This window comes from Oncorhynchus tshawytscha, linkage group LG16, assembly GCF_018296145.1.
Source record: "Oncorhynchus tshawytscha isolate Ot180627B linkage group LG16, Otsh_v2.0, whole genome shotgun sequence".
In the NCBI taxonomy this organism is placed as follows: Eukaryota; Metazoa; Chordata; class Actinopteri; order Salmoniformes; family Salmonidae; genus Oncorhynchus; species Oncorhynchus tshawytscha.
This window is the reverse complement of record NC_056444.1, coordinates 57,043,308-57,059,356: the sequence shown is the minus strand read 5'-3', so window position 1 is coordinate 57,059,356 and position 16,049 is coordinate 57,043,308. Positions and strand designations below refer to the sequence as shown.

At 41.9% G+C, this 16,049-nt stretch overlaps 1 protein-coding gene across 2 annotated transcripts in view; it reads left to right on the top strand.

Moving 5' to 3' along the window:
* The window catches only part of LOC112215981 (multiple epidermal growth factor-like domains protein 6), an 85,552-nt gene extending 70,056 nt beyond the window's left edge, over positions 1-15,496 (top strand). Inside the window, exons 26-35 of one of the 2 annotated variants that reach the window (XR_006079079.1) lie at positions 1,174-1,305; positions 1,568-1,696; positions 1,943-2,071; positions 2,245-2,373; positions 2,728-2,856; positions 2,961-3,089; positions 3,279-3,407; positions 3,640-3,768; positions 13,273-13,469; positions 15,333-15,496. Coding sequence is in view for 1 of the 2 variants with exons in the window: in XM_024375512.2 (XP_024231280.2) it covers positions 1,174-1,305; positions 1,568-1,696; positions 1,943-2,071; positions 2,245-2,373; positions 2,728-2,856; positions 2,961-3,089; positions 3,279-3,407; positions 3,640-3,768; positions 6,344-6,420 (1,112 nt within the window). In the remaining variant the exon portion in view is untranslated. Of the gene's footprint in view, positions 1-1,173; positions 1,306-1,567; positions 1,697-1,942; positions 2,072-2,244; positions 2,374-2,727; positions 2,857-2,960; positions 3,090-3,278; positions 3,408-3,639; positions 3,769-6,343; positions 6,964-13,272; positions 13,470-15,332 lie in introns of those variants that run through there. The other variant, XM_024375512.2, reaches the window with a different exon arrangement.
* The last annotated feature ends 553 nt before the right edge of the window (positions 15,497-16,049 follow it).

The following is a 16,049-nucleotide window of genomic DNA, read 5'->3' as shown; positions in this document are numbered from 1 at the left end:
GTGAGAGCAAAAACCAAGCCATGAGGTCGAAGGACTTGTCCGTAGAGATCCGAGAAAGGATTGTGTCGAGGCAAATATCTGGGGAAGGGTAACACATTTCTGAAGCATTGAAGGTCCCCAAGAACACAGTGGCCTCCATTCTTAAATGGAAGAAGTTTGGAACCACGAAGACTCTTCCTAGTACTGGCCGCCCGGACAAACTGAGCAATCGGGGGAGAGGGCCTTGGTCAGGGAGGTGACCAAGAACCCGATGGTCACTCTGACAGAGCTACAGAGTCCCTCTGTGGAGATGGGAGAACCTTCCAGAAGGACAACCATCTCTTCAGTATTCCAACAATCAGTTCTTTATGGTAGACTGGCCATACAGAAGCCACTCCTCAGTAAAAGGCACAGCCTCAGACCATGAGAAACAAGATTCTCTGGTCTGATGAAACCAAGACGGAACTCTTTGGCCTGAATGCCAAGAGTCACATCTGGAGGAAACCTGGCACCATCTCTACGGTAAAGCACTGTGTTGGCAGCATCATGCTGTGTGGATGTTTTTCAGCAGCAGGGACTGGGAGACTAGTCAGGATTGAGGCAAACATGAATGATGAATGGAGCAAAGTACAGAGAGATCCTTGATAACCTGCTCCAGAGCGCTCAGGACCTCAGACTAGGGCGAAGGTTCACCTTCCAACAGGTCAACAACCCTAAGCACACAGCTAAGACAACGCAGGAGTGGCTTGGGGACAAGTCTCTGAATGTCCTTGAGTGGCCCACCAGAGCCCGGACTTGAACCCTATCGAACATCTCTGGAGAGACCTGAAAATAGCTGTGGAACAACGCTCCCCGTCCAACCTGACAGCGCTTGAGAGGATCTTCAGAGAAGAATTGCAGAAACTCCCAAAATACAGATGTGCCAAACTTGTAGCGTCAAACCCAAGAAGACTCAATGTCGTAATCACTCCCGAAGGTGCTTCATTTTTAATATAATCACTAACATTTCTAAAATCATGATTTTGTATTGTCATTGTGGGGTAGATTGATGAGAAGAAAAAAAATTGAATCCATTTAGAATAAGGCTGTAACGTAACAAAATGTGGAAAACTTCTAGGGATCTGAATACTTTCCGAATGCACTGTACCTTTGTTGTATGGGACTTGATGTGTGTGTTGTGGGTTTCTCTGCCAGCATGCCAACCTGGCACATATGGGCTGAACTGTAACCAGGTGTGCCAGTGCTCTGGCACCAACCAGCTGTGCCACCCTGTCACCGGCTTCTGCTTCTGCGCCCCGGGTTACCATGGCAACAACTGTGATCAAGGCAACCACCCCACACACATGCACCGACCGCCACACACTTCCTTAACCAATGTCATGAAGGAATTCCACTGTTGAAAGTTTGTTAGCTTACAATAGTCATAGTTAGGTTCAGGGGTTTTTCCACAATGTGACCTGATCAAGAAAAACTCTTGGCCCTAGTTATGACATCAGCTGATCAGAACAAAACATTGCTCTTACCAGTAGGAAATGTGTTAACCATAATAACTACCACAACTAGGTCCTGTGTGTGTTTGCCTTCCCAGAGTGTGACATGGGACGGTATGGCCCAAACTGTGAACGCCCGTGCCAGTGTCTGAATGCCGGTGTGTGCCAGACCACCACGGGCACCTGTCAGTGCCCATCAGGGTACATCGGAGCAGACTGCAACACCAGTGAGTGCCAACGTGTGCCAGGGGTTTGGGCATATCCATAGGGTATTGACAGAAGGAGGGGAGGAGTGGACATTCACATATAATACAATGATATTTACATAGTATTTAGTTCAACATTAGAAAGTAAAATGGTAATTGCATAAAAAAGCAATTGCATGTATTTTTGATCCTATAACACAAGCAGTACCATATAACATTTGGTATGGTCTCCTCTCTTTCCCCTATCTTTTCCTATGGTTCTACCAGCATGCCCATCAGGGCGCTATGGGCAGGACTGTGCCAGGGTGGCCCTGTGTGGCGAGGGGGCACGAAGTGACCCAGAGACGGGCAGGTGTGTGTGCAAGGCGGGCCAGCGGGGAGAAGACTGCAGACAGGGTAATACGCACACATATTTCTGTTTATTCTTGCTCCACAATGTAATAAACTACCCCGTCAAGTTTTGTTGACATTCTATAGTATGTGTGTGTGTGTGTGTGTGTGTGTGTGTGTGTGTGTGTGTGTGTGTGTGTGTGTGTGTGTGTGTGTGTGTGTGTGTGTGTGTGTGTCAGATTGTGCCCAGGGCTGGTATGGGGAAGACTGTGGCCAGCACTGTAACTGCAGTAACGGTGGTGTGTGTGAACTGGTCTCTGGAGGCTGTACCTGCGGACTAGGCTGGACCGGACCCAGTTGTGATACAGGTGACCTCACTATGCATACTATTTTAAATCTTTCAATGTCTTTGCTTATTTGCTTAATCCAACCTGGAGTGCCAGGTAGGTGATGTTTGCAGAGACACTTATATTGGTTCAATTGCATCAGACAAGCTCAATCAAACACATACTCAGTGTTTCATTTATTTCAAATAGTATTTAAACCCCTGTCGTGACAACCATGTCAACAGCTCACATTTCACATTTTCCTCATTGTGTTGTTTTGTGAATTTGATGTGAAGACTCCATTTGAGTTCCCCTGATATCATGAGCCCATGACACCATTCCATTGTTTACCCATGACAAGGTGTTGTATGTGTTTTCTGTTGCTTGGTCATTCAGAGTGCCCATCAGGGAGTTACGGAGCCAACTGCAAACTGCAGTGTGATTGTCATAACAACGGGACGTGTGACAGAGTGACGGGAGAGTGCCAGTGTGACCCGGGATACTATGGTCACCTGTGTGAACATGGTGAGGCAGGGCCATTCAGTCTGTCTTATGTTCTGTTGTTCCTATGTCCTGTTTGATGTTCTGAAGTTCTAATGTTCTGTCTGATGTTCTAATGTTCTGTCTAGCCTGCCCTGCTGGTTTCCATGGCCACCGCTGTCAACGCCAGTGTAAGTGCCGAGGCCTCGCCCCCTGTGACCCAAGCACAGGGCACTGTCTCTGCCCTACTGGTTACCATGGATACCACTGTGAGAAAGGTGAAAAGCAGTTTAACAGTCAGAAATAGGATTAGGCTGAGATTTAGTAGATACAATTGCTGATAAAATGGGACTGTTACATGCCCCAGTCATAGTCTTTTACCTGCAATGCTGAGATGGGGATTACTTTTCATTCTCATATCCATGTGTGCCATGAATGCTCCCCCTCCCTCTCATTCCCGGTTATAGAGTGTGAGCAGCGTCGTTTCGGGGTGGGCTGCAACCAGTCATGTGACTGCGAGGGGGACACCCCATGTGACCCCATGACCGGCCACTGTCTGTGCCCCACGGGAAAGATGGGAACGCGCTGTGACACAAGTAGTTGTTTGTTTCTTTTGATCTAATATTGAAGTAGTGTGATTTATCAACATTCTTCAAATGACTATGGGGTGGCTCCTAACTTCCACTTAAGTCAGATGTTCACTGAGTCTCCCATTTAACATCAATGCAGTTTGACTTAAAGTCAATGTAAGGATTCAAACATGCCAAACAACACTACAATGTAAAAGTGTTGTCGCACTTCTTGTTTCCCTGTCTGGGTTGTGTCCAGATTGTCCAGTGAACCACTACGGCCCGGACTGTTCTGAGAGCTGTGAGTGTAGGAACGGGGCACGGTGTGATCCACGGAACGGCCGCTGCACCTGTCTACAGGGCTGGATAGGACCTACCTGTCAGGAAGGTACGTGTATTAATAAGGTGACAGGACAGAGCAGGCACGGATGTGGCAGAGCATTACTGTAGTACATGCTACACTAAGAACTGCACGACTAGGATAAATATCACACTGATTAAGGCGCTATACAAAAACACACAGAGATATTTCAGATAAAAATCAAGCAGATGGCAATACAATATACGAACAGTGGTGTAAAGTACTTTTAAGTAGATAAAAAAACATGAGCTGGCGAACACCCAGAATAATAGTTTGTGTGGAGGTGCTGACTATCGGCAAATTAACTATAAACTATCAAAATAAAGTTGCACACTCCATGTGTAATCTCCCAGCAATGTAATTGGTAAATACCCATTAAATTGCTGGGAGATTACACATGGAGTGTGCGACTTTCTTTATTTTGATAGTGTAAAGTATTTAAGTAAAAATATTTGAGTATTTCTTGGGGGTATCTGTATTTTTGACAACTTTTACTTCACTACATTCCTAAAGAAAATTATATACTTTTTACTCCACACATTTTCCCTGACACCCAAAAGTACTCATTACATTTTGAATGCTTAGCAGTACAGGAATATTGTCTAATTCACACACTTTTATCAAGAGAATATCCGTGGTCATCCCTATTGCCTCTGATCTGGTAGACTCACTAAACACATGCTTCATTTGTAGATTATGTCTGAGCCCTTGGCCATCCGCAAAAAAAATGTGGTTTGCTCAATATAAGACATTTTAAATAATTTTTGATACTTAAGTATATTTTAGCAAATACATTTACTTTCGATACTTAAGTATATTTAAAACCAAATAGTTTTAGGCTTTTACTCAAGTAGTATTTTACTGGGTGACTTTCACTATTACTTGAGTCATTTTCTATTAATAACCTCGACAGGATAGGTGTCCCTATACCAGGACGGGCTAACGTGTACTAATGTGATTAGCATGACAGTTGTAAGAAACAGCAAACTTTCCAGGACATAGACATGTCTTATATGGGCAGAAAACTTTAATTCTTGTTAATCTAACTGCACTGTCCAATTTACAGTAGCTATTACTGTGAAAAAAATATCATGCTATTGTTTGAGGAGACTGCAAAACAACAAAAAACATTTATCACGGCAACTGGTTTGATGCATTCACCTCTGAAGTTAAATAATGTACTTACATTCAGTAATCTTGCTCTGATTTGTCATCCTGAGTGTCACGCCCTGACCTTAGAGAGCCGTTTTATTTCTCTATTTGGTTAGGTCAGGGTGTGATGTGGGGTGGACATTCTATGTTTTGTTTTCTATGTTTCTTTATTTCTATGCTTTGGCCGGGTATGGTTCTCAATCAGGGACAGTTGTCTATCGTTGTCTCTGATTGGGAATCATACTTACGCAGCCCTTGTTTCCCTCCTTTCAGTGTGGGTAGTTGACTTTTGTTAGTGGCACTATAGCCCTGTAAGCTTCACGGTTGTTTCTTTGTTTGTTGTTTTGTTGGCGACATTTTAAATAAAAGGAAAATGTTCGCTTACCACACTACACTTTGGTCTTCCTTCAACGACAGCCGTGACACTGAGGGTCCCAGAGATAAAATGTAGCATAGCTTTGATTGATAAAATACATTTTTGTATTCAAATGTAGGAACTGGGTTCTACAGTTTGAGTCCCTGCTGTCTCTGTCTCTACACCCACACCGCCCCGCCCGGTTATGTAGATGTGTGACAGTTAGTGTATAAGCTAATGATCCATCATGGAGTCTAAGCAAGAGAGGGTCACCTCGCTTCTAGTCCTTAGGAAACTATGCAGTATTTAGTTTTCTGATGTATTATTTATTGTTAGATTCTGCTGCACTATCAGATCTAGAAGCACAAGCATTTCGCTACACTCGCAATAACATCTGCAACCATGTGTATGTAACCAATCAAATTTCATTTGATTTGTATGACATTCCTGAGAGTGTGTAAACTTACATTTTGTATTACCATATCATTTTTGTATGTTCTCTATAGTTATGTACTTGAAAATGTATCAATTGACCAATTCAGCACATTTGGGCAGACTTGATACAAAATATTGTCCAGTATTGCCATGCTTCACTGGATCAATCTGAAACTTTGCACACCCACTGCTGCCATCTATTGGCCAAAATCTAAATTGTGCCTAAACTGCAATAATACATTATGGCCTTTCTCTTGCATATCAAAGATTATGAAAAGAAATGCATGTTTATTTCATTGTATTATCTTTTACCAGATCTAATGTGTTATATTCTCCTACATTAATTTCACATTTCAACTAACTTTAAAGTGTTTCCTTTCAAATGGTATCAATCATTTGAATATCCTTGCTTCAGGTCCTGAGCTACAGGGAGTTAGATTTGGGTATGTCATTTTAGGCGAAAATTGGAAAAAAAAGGTACGATCCTTAGGTATCTTTACTTTTACTCAAGTATGACAATTGGGCACTTTTTCCACGACTGTAAATGAATAAAATAGCATAAAAGATGACATTTTTAAAATGATAGTGAAAGCTGTTTCATAAGAATTCAGTCTAAAGAAAAGAACGCTCTTTGTTCTCTTTCTGTCTTCTCGTCTGCAGGAGGGTCCTCACGTCTCCACAGCAGTCCCAACAGAAACCAAGAAAATAAGCACTCACACACTCCTGTTCCAGTATAGCACCCCCTACTGACTGACCCCCAGCTGGGGCTTACTGGTCACCTCTAGAGGCCGCCGAGTTCGAAATTGAACTGACACACTCAAAACAATAGACTGTTTATACAGAGATGGGAGTGCAATGGCATGGACTTGATGAACTAAATACCAGTAGGTGTCAACAGATAATTTGTACCGAGACATTCTATTGGTGTCAGCGCCGGGACCTATGAACTGGTAGATGCCATTTATGGAGTTGTCTAATCGCAGACATTGATGAAACAATGGAGTTCACATAACACACTACACTTGACGTCATAGGATTGATTATTCTACACTTCACACTACGGGGTTGACTCTGCTACATTTTGCTTGACGGGGTTGACCATCCTACTCTTCACGTTACAGGGTTGACTCTGCTATACTTCACGCTACGGGGTTGACTATCCTACTCTTCACGTTACAGGGTTGACTCTGCTACACTTCACGCTACGGGGTTGACTATCCTACTCTTCACGTTACAGGGTTGACTCTGCTACACTTCACGCTACGGGGTTGAATCTGCTACATTTTGCTTAACGGAGTGGACTATCCTACTCTTCACGTTACAGGGTTGAATCTGCTACCCTTCACGTTACAGGGTTGACTCTGCTGCACTTCACGCTACGGGGTTAACTCTGCTACACTTCACGCTACGGGATTGAATCTGCTGCTACACTTCACGCTACGGGGTTAACTCTGCTACACTTCACGCTACGGGGTTAACTCTGCTACACTTCACGCTAACTCTGCTACACTTCACGGGGTTGACTCTGCTGCACTTCACGCTACGGGGTTAACTCTGCTACACTTCACGCTACGGGATTGACGCTGCTACACTTCACGCTACGGGGTTAACTCTGCTACACTTCACGCTATGGGGTTAACTCTGCTACACTTCACGTTACGGGGTTGACTCTGCTACACTTCACGTTACGGGGTTGACGCTGCTACACTTCACGCTACGGGGTTGACACTGCTACCCTTCACGCTACGGGGTTGACGCTGCTACACTTCACGCTACGGGGTTGACGCTGCAACACTTCACGCTACGGGGTTGACACTGCTACACTTTATGTGACTGGGTTGACTCTGCTATACTTCATGTTATGTGGTCAACTCTCAAAAGGTACTCAAGAGTTACCAGACACTGGTACACATTTTCTAGTTTGCCCTGTATAAGAGGACATTTCTGGGTCAAATTCCAAAAAGGACAAAGTTATGCAGAGGTTTGCGGCATTATTTACTGTAAAATTCAGTTAAGTTGTTGACAATCATGTACCATGCTTAACTGTTGTGTGTATTTGTCTGTACATTGCATGTATGTAAATGTGTTCACGTCTACAATAAAATAATGTTGTACTTATACTCTCACGATATGATAGTACCTCTTTGGAAGGAGATTTTCACATCCCTGGTGTTCTACATCCCTGCAGAAGCCTCTGTCACCATCTTCTGGTGGCTCTCCACACTACATATTGTGACATCAAGTCAACATGAATTCTTAGAATTGATTGCCAGCCTACACTGGAAAGGGCTAAATATATTTTAGCCTACATTCCTAGCTTTATATATATATATGTATATATATATATATATATATATACACACACACACACATGTTTTTTTGTCCTTTAAAATAAAGTTTTTTTGTCCTTTAAAATAACTTGAAAGTATTCAGTAATACAATGTAGACATTGTTAACGCTGTAAATGACTATTGTAACTGGAAACGGCACATTTGTAATGGAATATCTACATAGGCGTACAGAGGCCCATTATCAGCAACCATCACTCCTGTGTTCCAATGACACGTTGTGTTAGCTAATCCAAGAAAACCATTTTGCAATTATGTTAGCACAGCTGAAAACTGTTGTTCTGATTAAAGAAGCAATAAAACTAGCCTTCTTTAGATAGGTTGAGTATTTGGAGCATCAGCATTTGTGGGTTCGATTGCAGGCTCAAAATGGCCAGAAACATAGTACTTTCTTCTGAAACTCGGCAGTCTATTTTTGTTCTTAGAAATGAAGGCTTTTCCATGCGAGAAATTGCCAAGAAACTGAAGATCTCGTACAACGCTGTGTACTACTCCCTTCACAGAACAGAGCAAACTGGCCCTAACCAGAATAGAAAGATGTTTTGACTCACCAGGGCTGCTTTTACACGTAACTTTTCACATCAGATCTTTTTCAGAGCTACATAAAATACACATTTAAAAAGCTCTGATTTGGCTGCCTTTCTAAACGCAGCCCAGGTAGCCATTTAAGCATATTTTACACCTTGCATGAACATGGTTTGTTGCATCTACACATGGTATTAAAATGTGTCTCTTATACTTTTACTGTGTCCGCATTGTGACCAGATTACCTGATCTCTCCCTGAATGCTAATTATTTGAAAGATATTTCTTAAATAATATCTATTTTAAGACAGATTGATGCCATAAAACAATGGTGTCACCTGTCAATGGTTTACATGCGCATAATAATGATTATTGTGAATACTTAATATATTAATATAATAGTTTGCTTTAAACATGTCCACTACTTAGAGGTCCAATCCTGCGAGGGGGTGTTAATCCTTAATAGTCTAAGATGGGGGAGGGGGTGGGGTTCTACAAAGCTATATGGAATTGTTTTTAGAAAGTATTACCAAGAATCATTTATCTATTTAATTTAGAATTTTAAGACTCCTTGAAGTATACAAAATAACATCCAATACCCGCCAAAAGCTTTAGAACACCTACTAATTTAAGAGTTTTTCTTTATTTGGACTATTTTCTACATTGTAGAATAATAGTGAAGACATCAAAACTATGAAATAACACAAATGTAATCATGTAGTAACCAAAATAGTGTTAAACAAATCAAAATGTATTTTAAATGTGAGATTCTTCAAAGTAGCCACTGTTTGCCTTGATGACAGCTTTGCACATTCTCTCAACCAGCTTCATAAGTTAGTCACCTGGAATGCATTTTAATTAATAGGTGTGCCTTCTTAAAAGGTCATTTGTGGAATTTCTTTCCTTCTCAATGCATTTGAACCAATAAGTTGTGTTGTAACAAGGTAGGGTTGGTATACAGAAGATAGCCCTATTTGGTAAATGACTAAGTCCATATTATGGCAAGAACAGCTCAAATAAGCCAAGAGAAATGACAGTCCATCATTACTTTAAGACATGGCAATCCGGTCAGGCAATCCGGAAAATGTCAAGATCTTTGAAAGTTTAATCAAGTGCAGTTGAAAAACCATCAAGAGCTATAATGAAACCGGCTCTCATGAAGACCGCCACAGGAAAGGAAGACCCAGAGTTACCTCTGCTGCAGAGGATAAGTTCATTAGAGTTACCAGCCTCAGAAATCGGCAATTTCCTGCACCTCAGATTGCAACCCAAATAAAAGTAAAAGACACATCTAAACATCAACTGTTTAGAGGCGACTGCGTTAATCAGGCCTTCATTATCTAATTGCTGCAAAGAAACCACTACTAAAGGACACCAATAAGAATAAGAGACTTGCTTGGGCCAAGAACCACGAGCAATGGACATTAGACCAGTAGAAATCTGTCCTTTGGTCTGATGAGTCCAAATTTTAGATTTATAGTTCCAACCGCTGTGTATAGTGCCTTAAAGTATTCAACCCCCTTGGCGTTTTTCCTATTTTGTTGCAAGACAACCCATAATTTAAATAGATTTTTATTTGGATGTCATGTAATGGACATACACAAAATAGTCCAAATTGGTGAAGTGAAGTGGAAAAAAATTACTTGTTTCAAAATATGTTTTAAAAAATGGAAAAGTGGTGCTTGCATGTGTATTCACCCCCTTTGCTATGAAGCCCCTAAATAAGATCTGGTGCAACCAATTACCTTCAGAGGTCACATCATTAGTTAAACTAAGTCCACCTGTGTGCAATCTAAGTGTCACATGATCTGTCACATGATCTCATTATATATACACCTGTTCTGAAAGGCCCCAGAGTCTGATACACCACTAAGCAAGGGGCACCACCAAGCAAGCTACACCATGAAGACCAAGGAGTTCTCCAAACAGGTCAGGGACAAAGTTGTGGGGAAGTACAGATCAGGGTTGGGTTATAAAAAAATATCAGAAACTTTGAACATCCTACAGAGCACCATTAAATGAAAAGTATGTGGCACCACAACAAACCTGCCAAGAAAGTGCCGCCCACCTAAACTCACACACCAGGCAAGGAGGGCTTTAATCCGAGAGGCAACAAAGAGACCAAAGATAACCCTGAAGGAGCTGCAAAGCTCCACAGCGGAGATTGAAGTTTCTGTCCGTAGGACCACTTTAAGCCATCCACCCAACAGAGCTTGGCTTTACGGAAGAGTGACTGAAAGCAAAAAAAGCAAACATGTTTGCATGTGGCATGTGGGATAATCCCCAAACATATGGAAGAAGGTACTCTGGTCAGATTGAGCTTTATGGCCATCAAGGAAACCGCTATGTCTGGCGTAAACCCAACACCTCTCATCACCCTGAGAACACCATCCCTACAGTGAAGCCATGTGGTGGCAGCATCATGCTGTGGGGATGTGTTTCATCGGTAGGGACTGGGAAACTGGTCAGAATTGAAAGAATGATGGATGGCGCTAAATACAGGGAAATTCTTGAGGGAAACCTGTTTCAGTCTTCCAGAGATTTGATACTAGGATGGAGATTCACCTTCCAGCAGGACAATGACCCTAAGCATACTGATAAAGCCCCACTCGTGTGGTTTAAGGGGCTGTAGTCAATGAATAGCATTCTCATGTAGGTGTTTCTTTTGTCCAGTAGGGAAAGGGCAGTGTGGAGTGTAATAGAGATTGCATCATCTGTGGATCTGTTAGGGCAGTATGCAAATTGGAGTGGGTCTAGGGTTTCTGGGATAATGGTTTTGATGTGAGCCATAACCAGTCTTTCAAAGCACTTCATTGCTACAGACGTGAGTGCTACGGGTCGGTAGTCATTTAAGCAGGTTACATTGGTGTTCTTGGGCACAGGGGCTATGGTGGTCTGCTTGAAACATGTTGGTATTACAGACTCGGTCAGGGCAGGTTGAACATGTCAGTGAAGACACTTGCCAGTTGGTCAGTGCATGCTTGGAGTACACATCCTGGCAATCCATCTGGCGCTGCAGCCTTGTAAATGTTGACCTGTTTGAAGGCCTTACTCACATTGGCTAAGGAGGGAGTGATCACACAGTCGTCCAGAACATCTGATGCTTTCATGCATGCTTCTGTGTTGCTTGCTTCGAGGCAAGAATAGAAGTGATTTAGCTTGTCTGGTAGGCTCGTGTCACTGGGCAGCTCGCGACTGTGCTTCCCTTTGTAGTCTGTAGTAGTTTGCAAGCCCTGCCACTTCTGGCCAGCGTCGGACCCGGTGTAGTAGGATGCAATCTTAGTCCTGTATTGACGCTTTGCCCGTTTGATGGTTTGTCGGAGGGCTTAGCGGGATGTCTGGAAAGTGGTAGCTCTGCCCTTTAACATTTACATGTTATATAATCCTCCTACATCTATTGCTGTGAAAACACATGAACGTGTGTGATAGGCTAAAACATGGGATTTTGTCATATGCGAAAACATGCTTTTTTAAATTTAGTAGCTAGTAGCCTGCCTTGTCAAGGATACATCATGCAATATTGAGTGGGACACTACACTTTACAGATCTAGTGGAACAAAAGTAAACCTTGAATTTGGAGGTTTAAAATATCCTTCTGGTGGCCAAGTTGACCTGTTTTAAGAAATACCATTGATTGGTGGCTACAAAGTCTAAGATCTTTGTAAATAAGATGATACAGAATTTGGTACAGGAACTAGTCACTGTCAGCTGGCGAAGTTAGCATAGGGTTACTAACGTGTGCCAGGTTATTTGATGGGACCATAGGGCTAACGTGTGCCAGGTTATTTGATGGGACCATAGGGCTAACATGTGCCAGGTTATTTGATGGGACCACATACAGTGTAGGGTTCTATCATGTGCAAGTACCTCAACGATTTTAATTGGCTGATGCCCATTTTGAGGTTCGCAAGTATGGCCCTCTAGTATTAAATTACAATTACATCGTTTACAACCAATGGAGTTAAACAAGATTTGGGAGTTCTGATGAGGTACAACAGTTGAACTAAGCTCATGAGGCATTTAGTTATATTCTTCAATAATCAATTACTATATATAATTAATTTAAAAATCAAAAAATGGATGTACCAATCACAGACTGCAACTTTAATCTACATAATTTGGGCATGTCTCAAATTAGTTTCAAATTAAATTATAATTTAATTCAACACAAAAAATACAATGTTATAACAACTCTTCAAATGTATTGGTGAGCTGTGGAAATAATTTCATGTTTGATGAAGAACAATTAATTAAATTATTATGAAGAACAATAATAATTATTCATTCAGTTATTCATTCTCCTCATATAGCAGTTATACTGCTGACACCAGCTGGCTAAAGATCTGAATTGTGGACCTGTGAACTTTTCTGTGATTGGTATCTCTTGTGCCTATGTCAGAGGACATTAAGTTAAACTGATTCTGTTCTGTACAGCGTAATCCTGTACTACTCCAGTGGCACATTGTGTAGATTGTAATTTACCAGCTCTTACAAAGGAAAGGAATAATGTTTGGGGTATGATACTGGGATTATACTCTCCTGGATAAACCATGCTATATATGAGTTATTTAGCAGTATTTGGACTGAAATAATGAAATAAAGGGATGGTTTGGCGTCCAGTCCCAGCACACATGACGATGCAATCAGAGGACTCTTGTGGGGGGAGGCGGGCTGATTGTAATTGAAACTCATCACCGTTTGATTTATTCTATTCCAGTCATTACAGTAAATCCATTCCCGCCGAGATCTCCGCCCACCAGCCAGCACTGGATGTAATACCTCTAAACGGCCATGACGCAAAAGAAGAATGCCCTGGTACAAATGCACAAATGCATGACCCTCCTCCGCCACCTAGTGGGTAAAGCAAAAGATGTGGTGCTAAAAAAAGGCTGAAAATGCATTTGAGTTGTGTCGGTAAGTAGTCTTCACTCTCCTACAATACAGTTGAGAAAGAGGCGAGAGGAGATAGGGTGCAAGGTATCAATGAATTGAGATAAATCCCTTTATGTGTCACTCTACTTGTAGTTCAGAACAACAACAGTAGAGGGCAGCAGAGGAACATGGTCAGAGCAGACTTGAAAATCAATAAAAACCTCTGAGATAATAACTCCATTCAACAGCTGGGTTTATGAAAAACTGTAAATTCTTGTTTAAAATTGTGCCAATAATTCTATAGTACCATACCATCACTGTCATAGTCAAATATAAATTATGGATACAAATGTCTATTTTATAGTGTTGTTATTTCAGCCAACATGTACTCAATATAGTTAGAAAAACATCAGTCTGGAAAATCACCAGGAATTCAGCTACTAAATCAGCACTTTTTACATCACCAATTCCACCCCTGGCCATTGTCATTTTACACAGTTTGATCTTCGTTTAATTTCCATAATGTGCAAGTTTGGCTCACACAATTAATAATAACATGTCTACAAACAATGAGGTTTGAGGTCAATCTAGTTGATTATCTGGAGCAAAACACAAGTCTCAACGTCAACAGTGAAGAGGCGACTCCGGGATGCTGGCCTTCTAGGCAGAGTTACAAAGAAAAATCCATATCTCAGACTGGCCAATGAAAAGAAAAGATTAAGGGCAAAAGAACACAGACACTGGACAGAGGAACTCTGCCTAGAAGGCCAGCATCCCGGAGTTGCCTCTTCACTGTTGACGTTGAGACTGGTGTTTTGCAGGTATTATTTTTATTTTATTTTTTTATTTTTCCCCCTTTTCTCCCCAATTTTGTGGTATCCAATTGTTATAATTACTATCAATTACTACGGGCTCGAGAGAGACGAAGGTCGAAAGCCATGTGTCCTACGAAACACAACCCAAACAAGCCGCACTGCTTCTTAACACTGCGGGCATCCAACCCGGAAGCCAGCCGCACCAATGTGCCGGAGGAAACACCATGCACCTGGAAACCTTGGTTAGCGTGCACTGCACCCGGCCTGCCACAGGAGTCGCTGGTGCTCGATGAGACATATCCCTACCGGCCAAACCCTCCCTAGCCCCGACGATGCTAGGCCAATTGTGCGTCGCCCCAAGGACCTCCCGGTCGCGGCCGGCTGCGACAGAGCCTGGGAGCGAACCCAGAGTCTCTGGTGGCACAACCCGGGAGGCCCGCGGGTACTATTTAATGAAGCTGCCAGTTGAAGACTTGTGAGGCGTCTGTTTCTCAAAATAGACAATCTAATGTACTGCCCTCTTGCTCAGTTGTGCACCGGGGCCTCCCACTCCTTTTTCTACTCTGGTTAGAGCCCGTTTGTGCTGTTCTGTGAGGGGAGAAGTACACAGTGTTGTACGAGTTTCCAGCTACAATAGTCATTTACAAAATTAACAATGTCTACAATGTATTTCTGATCAAATTGATGTTATGTTAATGGACAAAAAAAGATCCCTTTCTAAAACAAGGACATTTCTTAGTGACCCCAAACTTTTGAACGGTAGATGATATTAGCAGCTACAGTTGAGGTACAGCACAGCTACACTTTGTTGTATAATATTGACAACTTTTATAGTCACATTTTTAGCAGTTTAATAATCTATATTATAATAGAAAATAATAGTATAACATTAACACGCAATTTATAATAATATACAAAATCACCATAACCTTGCTGGAGTCAATTCTATATGATATTGTATACCTAAAAATGTGTAACACTAGGTTGCCTACCATTAGAATACACAAATACTGTAAATGTAGTACATCTTTTTGATCTATATATCAATTTTCTCTTTGTTTATCAACTATTCACTCTGTTATATGTACAGTGCCTGAGGAAGTCCTGCAGCATCATCATGAACCACACACCCTAGCCACAAGCTGTTCACTCCCTTACCGTCGGGAAGACGGGGCATGAGGTCTCATACCAACAGGCTCAGAGACAGTTTCTATCTACAAGCCATCAGGCTGCTGAACACTTGAACTGGACTGACCACCTGCTCTGATTCTCTGCAACTTAGCACACATGCACTCACACTCACACTCACACTCACACTCACACTCACACTCACACTCACACTCACACACACATCACAATTGCTGCTACCAGATTCTTCTTTACTATTGCTAATACTGCACAATTTAAACACTTGTCTCCCAATCCCCCTGTCTCTGTGTAAATATTGTACAATCAATTGTGCCTTCCTAAAATGTTTATTCTATTCTACTGAGCCATTTACTTTGTTTGTATTCTAATATTTTCTTATTTCTTATTGTTGTTGCATTGTCGAGAAGGGACCTGCAAGTAAGCATTTTGTTGGATAGTGTATACCATGTGTACAACAAACTTGAAATAAGACATGTGAGTTGCTGGGCAGTCTTACATAGAACAAACTCCCTGTGATAGCTCTGTTAATCCACACAGTATATTTGTACTCAGCAGTACCCTCTACTATTTCATTAAAGGAATGACTCTCCACAGGCTATTTGTGGTCTGTCCTGTACTGGACTGGGTCCATTGACAATTGGAGCTTTAAAACCCAGGC